This window comes from Acyrthosiphon pisum, chromosome X (genome assembly GCF_005508785.2).
Source record: "Acyrthosiphon pisum isolate AL4f chromosome X, pea_aphid_22Mar2018_4r6ur, whole genome shotgun sequence".
NCBI lineage: Eukaryota > Metazoa > Arthropoda > Insecta > Hemiptera > Aphididae > Acyrthosiphon > Acyrthosiphon pisum.
Genome location: NC_042493.1, coordinates 111,402,386 through 111,417,232, shown reverse-complemented (window position 1 = coordinate 111,417,232; position 14,847 = coordinate 111,402,386). Strand labels below are relative to the sequence as shown.

At 27.4% G+C, this 14,847-nt stretch overlaps 1 protein-coding gene across 1 annotated transcript; it reads right to left on the bottom strand.

The window, feature by feature from the left end:
• Positions 1 to 5,657: 5,657 nt before the first annotated feature.
• On the bottom strand, positions 5,658 to 13,571 carry LOC107882895. Its single transcript, XM_029492179.1, has 4 exons — positions 12,766 to 13,571; positions 7,235 to 7,404; positions 6,556 to 6,786; positions 5,658 to 5,990 (listed from the first exon to the last, which is right to left on the bottom strand). Exons 1-3 carry the CDS (start codon positions 12,905 to 12,907, stop codon positions 6,568 to 6,570), a joined length of 531 nt encoding a protein of 176 aa, XP_029348039.1. The 5' UTR covers positions 12,908 to 13,571; the 3' UTR covers positions 5,658 to 5,990; positions 6,556 to 6,567.
• Positions 13,572 to 14,847: the final 1,276 nt, after the last annotated feature.

Here is a 14,847-nt window from a genome sequence, read left to right as displayed (position 1 = left end):
TTTAGGAAATCTACAATAATAACGAGAGAATTTAATTATTAACAAACTAGTTTAAATGAAAAACAAACAAAATATATAATAAACTTGCTTATGAAATGTTAAATTTGGATTTTTATTGGCGCTTTTATAACATACACAACACGATAAAACCATTTTTTTAAACTACCTAGTTCCAATGTTGTAAAAGCACAAATTATACAAAACTAGGTACTAAGTAGTAAAAAAAACTAAAACCAGTGTTTCTAAAAATACACTTTAATCGTTTTGAAAACAGTTGTTATCACGTTAAAAAATGTAAACAAATCGCCTCAATTTCTTATCTATGTTGGACCGCAAAACTAATACGTAATGAATTTGAAGCGTCCTATCCATGTATTTATTATCTATGACTCATGCACATATGTTTTTTCTTAGATTTTAGGTTATCTGAATAAAAAGAAACTAATACACCTATTATGCAAAGTGATTATATCATAAGTTTTACTTTAAATGTTCCAAATTGTATATTTTAATTTTGACTTGAGACTTCTTTTCTGGGACTTTTTTTCCCCGACACTTTTTTTGCATTCCCCCAAATAGTAGCATAGAAACAATTACATTTACAATTTTCGATTGGGGGAGGGCTGGCAAAACATTATACAACCCCTTGAACCTTGATACAAAAGTGTGATTAAGTTCAGTAAGAACATCGAACAGATTTAGCAAATAACATCATACAAATAACAAACAAAATACCTACCTACCTAATATGTACGTTGTCAGAAATTTTAATAGGGGTCTTAGGGTGTCAGTAAAATATATATTATATTATATTGTTCATATTCATTAAACGATTTAAATATATTAATTTATAGGTATTGTACACATCATAATAAAATATTAAAAAATATAATATATTGGCATGATACATAGGGAGTCAACACAGAAATGCGTTCAGGGGCAGCACATGCAGCATAATATGCGCCCCTGAACATTTTTCTTGTCAGCGCCGGCCACCAAACATTGAATAATATTACCTCCATGCAATTATATTTACGCAAATTATATAATATACATTATAATTAAAAACAATTTTTACGCACCTTTTAGAAAATCAGTGCAGTATTTCTACAGCCGACCTCGGCACCTCTCCACCAAATTTAAAAGACTAAATTTTTAATTTTTCGCAAAGAATTAGCGTGTAAAATAATATACTATGAATTTGCGCGACTTTATCAAAAATGTACACCAAAAACCCTATTTCTTAAATTTATTCTTGGTGATGGTCTGGATTATAGGTACCTATCTACCTATAATCTCATATATTATATTATCTCTAAAACCGGTCTGTACATACCTATGAGCGGCATTCTAAACATTTTATTAAGTATAAAGTAGGTGCAACTGTATGTATACTCTATAATCTGTAATAATTTAATATATACCATCACAATTCTCGGATCCACAGATATGTATAATTAAATAATTAGTATACCATCAAAAAGTCCGAGGTAAAAAAGTCCAGAGTATAAAGAGTCCGTGGTGAAAAGCAGTGGGACTTGTATATAACTCATAAGAATAATAAATCATAATACATAATAAATAATAAATAACGAATATATTTTATAATAATAATATCCCAGTAATTTTCAAAAGCACTGTGAAAAACAAAAGAAAAATTTAGGAAAAACGGGAATTTTTACGTAAAATTTGTTTTCGAGAAAATTGATTTTGGTTTTTGGTGTAACATTAAAACAAACGACCGTAGATACATGACATTTTCACTGGTTGTTTATATTTCCAATTTCTATACATGACAAAATTTTAAAAATATTTTGATTTGTTTTAAACTATTTAGGGACATTTTCAGTTTCCAATTTTTTTAGTATTTTTTCTATGAATGTCAATAAAACTTTATTTGTTGAGTAAAAAAACTTGAAAATTTAATACAAGGCTCCTACTATATCGTTACAATAATATTTGAAAAATATTAAAAATCCATAGTCACATTTTTTTTTTATTAGCATTTAAGTTCAAAAATTTACAAAATATGTAAAAATCAGCTAATTATTTTGAGTTAAATATTCGTAAAAATTTTTCTTTTTAAATCTATGATTTGAAAATGTATTACAAGATTCCTCATAATATTGTCTATCTTAATCAAAAAAAAAAAAATGTGTTCAAAAAAGTCAAATTTAATTTTTATTAACGTTTGAAATTCATATATTTACATAATTTGATATTCACTCGATTTCTCATGTGACGAATTCCTTATTTTATTGTTATTAAAAAAAGAATGTTTGTAGGTATTTGAAAATTTCACTGAATGTTAATATTTTCATTTTCATGTTTTTTTTTCTATAAATATCAATACAATTTTGTTTGTTGGGTAAAAAAGCGTGGACATTTTATGCAAGTCTCCTGTCATATTGTTACAATTGCAGTTGAAAAATATTAAAAATACATAGGCACAATTTTTTTAATAATTATTTGAAATTCAAATTTTGACATTATTTATCAAATTTAAAATTGAGTAATTATTTTGTAGTTAAAAATGTATAAATTGTTCAACTTTTATATCTAAAAATTGAAAATTTAAAACAAGATTCCACGTAAGTATTTAATTCTGTTACCAAAAAATCTAAAAAATTCATACCCACAGTTTATTTTTATACTCATTTTCCGTTCAAATTTGAACGAAACTACATATTAAAAACCCTGAATAACCATTTTAGTTATTTTGTTGTGATTGTATAATATTATTCGTGGGTACTTGAAACTTCTAAAGTATACTATTATATATCTATGATAGTATCACGATTTGTTGTACCTAATGGATATTGTGATATGATTAATTTGGAATTTTTCATAGGTCAATTTTTTTTTAATACCATAGATAAGTATATAATATGTCTATGATAGTAGTGTATTAAGGGGTCGTGTTTTGCCATCTGATATGGCGTATATATATATATATTTTGAGTGTGTCAATGTGTGACTTATGAAGTAAATTAAATTAAAGTTAGAATATTGCGTGAAAAGTGTTGCTGGTACACCGACGCACGACAGTTTTACATACCTAGGTTTATTTGAAATAATATTATTACACAGTGTCGTAGTTGAAAGTCATGTTTTTTATATTTCTATACATGTAGGTAGGTAGTATTAAATGTGTGCATATCATGGACCGTGCATAACCGTCCAGATATACTGTTTGTTTGGGGTTATTTGGAATTTATCATAGGTCAATTTTTTTTTTAATACCATAGATAAGTATATAATTGTTTATATTTCCAATTTCTACACATGACAAAATGTTTAAAATATTTTGATTTGTTTTAAACTAATACAAGGCTCCTACTATATTGTTACATTAATATTTGAAAAATATTAAAAATCCAGTCACATTTTTTTTTTATTAGCATTTAAAGTTCAAAAATTTACAAAAAAATGTAAAAATCACGAAAATCAGCTATTTATTTTGAGTTAAGTTTTCGTCAAAATGTATTACAAGATTCCTCATAATATTGTCTTCCTTTAAAAAAAAAAAAAATGTTTACAAGAAAGTTAAATTAAATTTTTATGAGCGTTTGAATTCATATTTATATAATATTTGATATTCACTCGACTACTCGTCTAACGATTTTCTTATTTTATTGTAATTAAAATACGAATGACTGTAGATACTTGAACATTTCACTGAATGTTTTAATTAGCATTTTATATTTACGATAAAATTTTGAAAATAATTTGACTCTTTTTGAGCTGTTTACAGACATTGTCAGTTTTCAATTTTTTAAATTTTTTTTTCTATAAATATCAATAAAATTTGTTGGTTAAGAAAACGTAAAAATGTAATGCAAGAATCCTGATATATTGTTAAAAGAGCAGTTGAAATATATTAAAAATACATAGGCACAATTTTTTCCATAAGCATTAAAGATCGAATTTTAATTTTAATAATTCATTTTTACTTTAAAATTTTTAAAATGTTCAACTTTTATAGCTAATAGGATTTAAAATTTAAAAATAAGTTCCACGTAAATAGGTAAATAAATAAATTACTTTATTCACAATAATATCATCAAATATACTTAGTAATATCATAGGCTGACTGACCGTTTTAGCTCAGAATCGTTTTTCTTATACAATGATATTATATCATTGAATTAAAATTTAACATCATTCATTACAGTGACCCACTTGTATTCTGCTGTATAGCAGAGCGACATCCACTTACTCACCTTTTTTTTTCAATGATTTTTAACAAATATATTGTGACTACCCAAAATCTCGTAATTTTAGCTGGTTACTTTTTTGAATATTAGCCAATATAAACTATATTTCTTAACTAAACTTAATCAAGTTGTATTTTTCTGATAGAACAGGTTAAATCGAATCGTTAAATATTACTTTTGTCATACTACTATGCTTGTTTTTTTTTTATTTACTATGAAAAAATACATATTGAGAGAATCCAAAATATGGTGATTTTCATCCCATTATTTAGGTCTTAGGATTGATGAAAATTTTCCAACAGTAAAATATGACTTAGAATACCATTTTGAACAGTTAAAAAAAAATCAGGTCGATAAGTGCAATATTAAAAAAATTAGGTTTTCATAAATTTTTGTAAAAAGTCCGGGCTGCTTACGTCTATCTGGGAATACGTTATTTCTTAACTACACGGACTAGATTTAGTAGAAATACTATATTTCTCTACTATATTTCTTGTTGTTGAATATTGGCCAATTTAAACTATATTTCTTAGCTACACTTTATGAAGTTGTGTTTTTCTGATAGACCGGGTATGTCAAATAAATACATATAAATTTGGCAAAGTACTATGGTTATTTTTTTTATTGATTTTTAACATTTTCTAGATGTTCGTATAATTTCAATTAAATTACATTACATTTAAAAAATACATAATACCTTTATCATAAGGTTAGTAAAAATACTAATTATACAATAAATAAAAGATCTATTATAAACTGTTTGTTAGGTGAGCTCTTATTTTAAGTAGGTACTTGTTATGAGTTTTTAACAATTATGTTAAAAGTTCAAAATATGTTATTTGTAAATTTTAATTTTATTATCTGATTTATCTTAACATAAACTTATCTTTAAAGGATAAATTAATTTTATGTGTTTTATTCTATTTAAATATTTATTTGAAATGCATAAAATAATTTTAAATAAAAAAAAGTTAGTTAGGTGTAAGGTATTAGTATTGCATTTTGTAGTTATTAAAATTATGCTGTAAATAAATTTTATCAAGAATAATTAAATTGGAATTTAGACTTCTTTCTTTATTAACAGTAAAAAAAAAAAAAAACAAATGAAATATTATAATGTAAATAATAAAATAAACAGCCTCATCAAAGTAAACCAGTAGAAAAATTAACAATGAAAAGCAGTATTCTAACAGCCAAGCATTATTTTCCCATTCTAGCTTAAAACTATTATAATATTTATAAGTGTCACACATGTTATGGTAAGCACAAAATCATCATTCTCACATTCTCTCATTCAACTGAGATGGAAAATATAAATAATTCAAATTATAATAAAAATTTGTGAGCTCAATATAAATTTATATCTAAAATAGTTTTTTATATGTTTACACTGAAACATAAATCGTAACAAACCCAAAACCATTTTGGACACTTTATAACATAAGATATATAGTATCTACACTGGTTACAACACAGTATTCTTAGTAATTATAATTATTTTATTATTATATTTAATACAAATTATTTTATGGATATAATATGAAAGACATCATAGGTATCCACTGACAAAAATAGGTAATGAATAAAATAACATTTTTAAGTAAAAACTGTAATATTAAATAATGTCATTGATTATAAAAAAAAAACCTTATAAGTAAACCTAAAATAATGATCAATAATTGTTATTTACAAAATATTTTTTATCGTACATAATGACTGATGGTAGTAGCAGTTGTAGTTGGAAGACTGGATACTGCATTCTTCTCATTAGATCTGTAAATATTATTGCATAATATTAAAATTTGGACATTGCAAATTTAGAATTCTAAATCCAGAATGCTTTACTAATCCATCAAAAACACAATAATTCTGATGATAACTCTTTGTTAATGCTTCAGTAAACATAATAATTGTTTATTATTATCATTGTTAAAACAAACCAGAGAATTTGCTCTGCTATATAGAAAGTTTCCCGTGTACCTCGTCATTGAATACTTTAAAGGATGTGTTAAAAAATTTGACGGACTTTTTATTTTTGATTCCCTTCCCTCACCAAAATATCAACTGAGTCAAATTATATTCCAGAAATACCCTCAGAATTGAAGAATGAAGTATTTAAACTGCTCTAAAAGAAAAAACAGATGACACAGAAAAAAATATAGTTGAAAAATCAATTTATTATAGGTGCCTATATTATGTAAATAACTCCACTTAGAATCTAAATTTAAAAAAAAAATAATATAAAATTGAAATATTGATAAGTTAAAAAATTTTAACAATATAATATTAAACTACCGATTTTATAGATGAAAAATGTTGTAGGTTTTATAAGGTATACCTTATTTGATTGTTATGTCGACATGTATGGTTTCTTTCCAATCATATATAAATATAATGACCCATCGGGCCATTCCCGTTCGCCCTCGGAAACGAATGGAAGAGCACTTTCTCCCAGTAGATTTCCTAGGCCTTCACATTGTTGTACATTTGATATTTCATCTCTTGCTTTTGCAATAGCTATTCGTATGATTCTGACTCCATCTAGATCGTAGTCAGTCACATCGTACATCTGTGGGCAGAAAGAAAAAGACAGATAGAGAGAAAGAAAATTAATCAACCGTAACTTATAATAATACACTTATAATTATAAACACTAGCTAAATAACTTAGCTTCGCCCATTGCAGTTTTTTTTTTTCGTTTTTTATTACCTACATGGAGAGTTTATGTTTAGATCATTACCATTATTGATATTGTAATAAATTATGATTATTATTGTGTATTAAAACACCCTAATATATTAAAAAAGCTGGTAAATGGGCTTCACTCTGTTAGTCTGTTGTACAAGTGGGTCACTGGAATGGATGGTGTTAAATTTGAATTCAATGATTTAAAACCACCGTATACGAATTACTATGGGTGCATAGTTATCGTTTGCTAGCTGAAGTACCAATTCCTACGGTTATAATATTCCTGTGTAAGACAAAAAATTTGTAAAACATAAATATGAAATACTCACAGCACATCTGAAAGATTTTCTCACACTTTTGGTTTCATTTTTCATTGAGGTTGGAGATTTTTCTTCGGCTATATGTTCAAGTAATGAAATATATTTCCAGCCTTTCTCAACATCTATCCTATTGGTCGGATTTTCTTTCGATAAGCACTCAAAAATTAAGTGGTCCATATCTGATTCAGCATGACAACAGAACAAATATATAAATATTAAAATATGATCACTTTTTTTTGCTCAATAATAATATTGTTGTTGACACAATTGATAGTTACACATTTTTATCCTACCTGCCTACATCATAATAATTATGTAAGTACCTTAGGGTGGCCCTTAGCTTACTCTTGTAAATTTTTTTTTTAATTGTACAGTTTACGGCACCAACCCATTTTTTGTTAATGCCCAAAAAAATAATACCTGCAAAATTTGAAATCGATCATTCAATTTTAAGCCGTGCCCCCGGGCACTTGAAGTTGAGTAGTTTTGTAATTTTTTACGGAAAAATCTTTATATTGTGCTATAATTTTTTTTTTTTTTTCAATCAAAAAATATTAAACAATAAATATCTAGTAGGAAATTATATGAGGATCTCAAAAATGTCACTTTTTATATTATTACATTGTTTATTACCGGCATAGTTATAATTTTATGAAAAAAATAAGTAAAAGCTCAAAAAATCTGGCATAACAGTGTTTTTTATTTATACCAGTCAAATAATTCAGAATACATTAAAATTACTTAGGGACAAAAAATGTATTGTAGTATGTAAATTAATATACTCGTATATGTAATATTAAACTAAAGTCTAAACAAATATTAGTAAGATTGAAGTAGTTAATATATTTGTATAAAAATCATGTAATAATAATTTTAATCTAAACACAGTGCTTATCTTGAAAATAATCTACCAAATTATTATTAAATTATAATGTAATCGATTTTTTCTCTATTTCAGTCAATTATTGTGGTTATAATATAAAGATAAGATTACAAAATCCGTTTATATTTAATAGTATTGTACCTTTTTCTGTCATTCAACAAATAGTGGTCACTGTACTGTTTGCCTGCAGATAAGTTTAATTTGTTGTTTTGATCTTATGTTTCATAGTCTTGTACACTGTTGTTAATATTTTGCGTTTAATAATGTCTCATAATTTATGTTTGCGAGAGAAAATTTATTTAATTAACAACTATTCAAATAAAATATCAGGAAGTAAATTACCGTCTAATTTAGATGTATTAAAGACTTTGTTTTTTAATTTAAGAGTCGTAAAATTGAATCTTCGTGAAAGTGCTAAATTAATTATTCGAGAAGTGTTTGTTTTTTGGGAAAAAGCGCGTATTCCAGTACGATTAGAAAAACACTGTATATCTAAAGTTGAATCTTTATACGATGAGTGGAGAACACTTCAAAAGCATGCCACAAGAAATACAGAAAGTCATAAAGAACACGAAAAACTGTTTATTTCAACATTTAATGATTTATTTGATGTAGCCCATGCTGATTCTCTACAAATTATGAAAATCGAAACAGATAGACTATTTTTAATAAATCAACGAAAAAAAGGACGTATAGGATTTATGTATGGCATTGATTATACTAATATGCGAAAAGAGCAACTTTCTATGGAAAGAAAAAATAAAACACTTGTAAGTGAAAAGCGAAGTACCCAATCTGAAGGTAATTGTAAATGTTAATTTATGTTTTTATATATTTGATTCTATAAATGGAATAAAATTTTTATTTTTTTTTCTTAGACAATTTAATGGAAATAGACGAAATATCAAGTGACTTAGAGATAGACGACTCTTCTAGTCACTCGGAGATAGACGAATCTTTCAGTTCCGTAGAAATAGATGTTGGACCTTCATCATCAAAACGAGTAAGAGGACAGAAGAACATAATTACTACTAAATTAGTTTGTGCACTAGACAACTGTAAAGTAAGTGATAGGGGGGCAATTCATATCATTATGGCAGTGGTAGAAGCTCTAGAAAAAAATGTGGAGGACTTTGTTATTAATAGGACATCAATTCAACGTTGTCGACAGATTTTGCGTAAAGAGAGAGCGAGTATAATAAAAGATAAATTTCAAGAAAGTAATCTTAAAGCTGTTGTATTACACTGGGACGGCAAGCTTCTTCCTAATTTGGTTGGGAAAGATATTATTGATAGGCTAGCCATTGTAATTTCAAGTGGTGATATAGAAAAAATTCTAAGTATTCCTGTTTTACAAAAAGCAACGGCAAATAAACAGGCAGAAGTTATTTACAAAACTTTAATTGAATGGAATATACAAAATTCAGTTAAAGCTCTGTCGTTTGATACAACTGCAGTTAATAGTGGTCGATTGGGTGGTACTTGTGTATTATTAGAAAGGCTTTTAGGAAAAAAATTATTTTATTTGCCATGCAGACATCATATTTATGAAATAATTTTACGAAGCGTTTTTGAGGAAAAATTAAATAAACCATCAGCTAAAGAAGTTCTTATTTTCAATAGATTCCAGCTCTCGTGGAATAAAATAAACAAGGACAATTTTTCTCCAGGTATTTCGGACAAACAAATTAAACAAATTATTAACCCACATTTAACAAGAGTTTTAGAGTTTGTAAAAGAACATTTGAAAATTTTACAACCTCGAAACGATTACAAGGAGTTACTCGAGTTAACAATGATTTTTCTTGGCGCTAAACCAAATAATACGACTTCTTTCCATACTCCCGGTGCAACTCACCATGCAAGATGGATGGCAAAAGCTATTTATTGTCTTAAAATATACATCTTTCGTAATGAATTTAAATTAAGTAGTCTTGAAAAAAACGGACTTCGCGATATTTGTATATTTGTAGTTACAATTTATATCGAAGCATGGTTTAAAGCACCTACTGCTGCAGCCGCACCATATCAAGATTTACTTTTCATACAAAAATTGTACAACTATAGTTCAATTGATAATAATATATCAAGAGTAGCAATGAATAAATTTCGTAATCATTTGTGGTATCTAACACCCGAAGCAGTTGCATTGGCATTTTTCGATAAAAGTATTTCTATTGAATCAAAAAGAAAAATGATCGTTAAACTAAATAATAAAACAGATTCAAACGAGAATATCAAACGATTAAATTTAAAAGAATCAGAAATTTCAGAATTTGTGAAAAATGAAATAGAGTTTTTCGTCTCAAGTAAAACTTTAGATTTTTTCAAAATATTTAACTTGGATACAGAATTTCTTTTAAATGACCCAGCAGATTGGAGTGAAAACTTATCTTTTCAAAATGCATTGCAAATGGTCTCTAAACTGAAAACTGTCAATGATACGGCCGAGAGGGGAATAAAATTGATTGAAGACTACAATTCAATACTCACCACCAATGAGGAACAAAAACAGTTTGTGTTACAAGTTGTAAGTGATTACAGAAAAATATTTCCTGACTGCAAAAAGGAAACATTAAAAAAAAAATTGTGACTAAACTAAATTGCCACAAAAAAAATTTAAACATTTATTTTTAAGGGCAACCGGGTGGCTGCCACCCTTTATAGTTTGTATATATTTTTAGCTATAAGTCTGTAATCTGTAATCAAATTTAAATTGAGTAATTTAAATTTTTTTAGGAAATTTAATTTTAAATAATTTTGTACATATATGATTTTATTGTGTTTCGAACCGTTCGACTGGTATAAATAATAAAACGAAAAAATACCATTTAGTCGGATTTTATGAGCTTTTGCATATTTTTTACATAAAATTGTAATTATCTCAGTAATAAACAATGTAATAATATAAAAAGTGAAATTTTTGAGATCCTCATATAATTTCCTACTAGATATTTATTGTTTAATATTTTTTGATTAAAAAAAAAAAAGTTATAGCACAATATAAAGATTTTTCCGTAAAAAATGACAAAACTACTCAACTTCAAATGCCCGGGGGCACGGCTTAAAATTGAATGATTGATATAAAATTTTGCAGGCATTATTTTTTCGGGCATTAACAAAAATTGGGTGGGTGCCGTAAAAAAAATTTAAAGATTTATTTTTAAGGGCCACCCTAAAGTACCTACTATGACCTACTTAGTACTTATTAGTCTTATTATGCAGACTGGGCAAGTTATTGATATTTTTGTTACTCAGTTAAGTATTTGTTTTCAATTAAATTATAAAAGTTAAGATAACAGACATTTTTAATATATCAATGAAGTTTTAATTATGTTATTTTAAAAATAATAAAATGCATTAAAAAGGTATTAAAATAAATGATAATAACTTGGATTGTTAGATAGTAATATACCTTAATATAGATACATATTTTATTATGTATGTAGGTAATTAAACACCTGTAGGGCTGTCTCATTTTAGAATTCTATTCATCAGGCTCTGTTCATTTTAAAAATAAATTTGAGTAAAAATGTTCATACCATATTGTTTATTATTTATAATTAAAAAAAAATAATTACTCAAACGTTTTAAAAAAACAAGCTAAGTGAGTCGGACTCGGGTGTATAGGTTTCCGTACCATTATCAATAAAAACTGCAAAAAATTATGTCTGTTGTATGGGAGCTCCACTTAAATATTTATTTTATTATGTTTTAGTATTTGTTGTTAAAGCGGCAACAGAAATACATAATCTGCGAAAATGTCAACTGTCTTACTTTCACGGTTTATGAGATACAGCTGGATGACAGACGGACGGACAGACAGCGGAGTTTTAGTAATAGGGTCCCGTTTTACCGTATGGAACCCTAATTATAAAAAATGACTATATGTAAGTGGTGAATATAATATACATTTATAATATTATATGCTTTGTATTTTACAACTAGGTTATTCAGAATATCTATTAAATTGTATTAACTGTGTGAATTATATGAATTATGAGTGTATAAATGTATAATACAGCAGTATAATAGGAAGGTAGGTATTTTTGTAATAAAATTATTATATAATATATAGTATATAAATCAAAATGGTCACAATTCATGACAATCATCCAATAACTATTGTATTAAATATTAATATATAACAATTAATAACTAATGAGTACTTAATAAGTACCTATAGGTATTATTAATCATAGCTTTGTGGGCCCGTATGAATTGATGTATACAGGCGACTAATGTTACATTTTATACCCCTATATTATTTCAATTTTAAAATTTTATGAATTAACCATTTTTTTCATCCTTCCATTGAAAATTCCTAAGAAAGCCTCTGCTACACGCCGTAATTTATATATTAATATAAAATATAAATATGTAAAATATATATTGTATTCTGTGTAGACTTTCTAAAACTGTCACAACAGACGGGATAATCTACACAATTTTTTGTGACATTAATAGGTAACTGTGCATTTATAGTATAACTATTTCACTTTATAGATACAATTAATAGGTACATGAATCATAAGCCATAATACATAATATGTTCATATTATTTTAACCTAAGAAAATGTTCCTGTAGTCTCGAGTGCAGCGTACCTAACCCTGCCTTCCCCTTTATGCTGTAACAATAATGATTTGGTATACGTACTCTCCAGGTCATTGCAATGCCCATGTACCATAGTTTTCTCGGGACGTTCTATCCACAGGTGAAATAATGGGACTAGGCTTGGTAGCACAGCTTTTTCCATATAAGCGCATCCATTCATCGTCATCGTTGTTTGTATTGTCATGACCTCATATTTATCTATTAGTCCGACTGGAGGACATAATAGGCCATTTAGACTATCCTGAACTGAAACACAAAAGAAAAATACCTCATTACATTATACATATTATACACAATATACATATTATGCTGTTTGTACTGATGTACTCACTGTGATTGCGGTCGCGTATATCTTCATATGTCATACGGTGTGCAGTGTAATCTCCATTCTTCGGGGCTGCGAACACGGAGTAAGTTATGGCCAGTAAGAGTAATATTTTTCTTATATATTTCATCATATTGTAAGTCTATCGAGAAAACAACTAAAAAGTAACAACAATTAAAAAACCGGACGGAATAACCTCAAAACAGCGATTTACTAGTCGTAACTAAGTCTGCTGAGTGCAAGAGAAATTATGAACTTAATGGCACGGTTATCACAATAATGCCGAGCTGCGAGTCTGTGTTTCGTTTTGAAAGCCGCCTTGGCCGTGGTGGGGTATGGTTGTGCAAGTGGTTCACCCTGGTGGTTGAGTGTTCGACACCAACTCTGGACGCTACATCGAATATTGTGCAGCACAGATAGGTACGTGCCTACAGAGAATATAAATCACTATAACAATAAGCTAGGTATAACAATATTCTTCTTATTTTTCTTTTGCGTTGCATCACATAATTTATTTGGTGCCTCGTTGACCGATTATCATTCATAGCACGGTCTGGCCGTGGACGTATTTCGTATAGTGTAGGTACACCTGCCTACTATATGACTGTATTAAAGTAACAGTGCCGCAACTAAGGTCTCAGTAAAATATTGCTACTGTTTTGATTTTCGTCGGTAACAACCCGTTTCCTAAGAAAATCACATGTCCACACAGGTCGCAATATATTTTTATTATTACAATTATCCATCATGATTTTTAACATAATACTGACCGTTAAAATGTATATGATTTGTTTTGTAAGTTTTATATATTTTTTGGCATACACGCATTACGCATACTTAATTATTATTTAATAAGGATGATTATTATTATCAAATTATGAATATTTGTTTCACAATAATTGGTACATTATATTAATTATATAGTATTACTTGATTTTCTTCACTGACGGAGTTTACACTAAAAAAAGGTAGGTACTCTTGGCAGTTACATGCACCCAAACAAACAGTATATCTGGAGGTTTTGCACGGTCCATGATATGCACACATTTTATACTATCTACCTACATGTATAGAAATATAAAAAACATGACTCTCAACTACTAAATCTAGTCCGTGTAGTTAAGAAATAACGTATTCCCAGATAGACGTAAGCAGCCCGGACTTTTTACAAAAATTTATGAAAACCTAATTTTTTTAATATTGCACTTATCGACCTGATTTTTTTTTAACTGTTCAAAATGGTATTCTAAGTCATATTTTACTGTTGGAAAATTTTCATCAATCCTAAGACCTAAATAATGGGATGAAAATCACCATATTTTGGATTCTCTCAATATGTATTTTTTCATAGTAAATAAAAAAAAAACAAGCATAGTAGTATGACAAAAGTAATATTTAACGATTCGATTTAACCTGTTCTATCAGAAAAATACAACTTGATTAAGTTTAGTTAAGAAATATAGTTTATATTGGCTAATATTCAAAAAAGTAACCAGCTAAAATTACGAGATTTTGGGTAGTCACAATATATTTGTTAAAAATCATTGAAAAAAAAAGGTGAGTAAGTGGATGTCGCTCTGCTATACAGCAGAATACAAGTGGGTCACTGTAATGAATGATGTTAAATTTTAATTCAATGATATAATATCATTGTATAAGAAAAACGATTCTGAGCTAAAACGGTCAGTCAGCCTATGATATTACTAAGTATATTTGATGATATTATTGTGAATAAAGTAATTTATTTATTTACCTATTTACGTGGAACTTATTTTTAAATTTTAAATCCTATTAGCTAT

Bases quoted from the DNA above. Each gene is read 5' to 3' on its own strand.
- LOC107882895 (XM_029492179.1), bottom strand. From the start codon at position 12,907: ATGACAATACAAACAACGATGACGATGAATGGATGCGCTTATATGGAA. The intron at 7,405-12,765 runs GTACGTATACCA...ATGCTGAATCAG, and splicing joins GCATTGCAATGACCTGGAGA to ATATGGACCACTTAATTTTT. The intron at 6,787-7,234 runs GTGAGTATTTCA...TTCTGCCCACAG, and splicing joins GAAAATCTTTCAGATGTGCT to ATGTACGATGTGACTGACTA.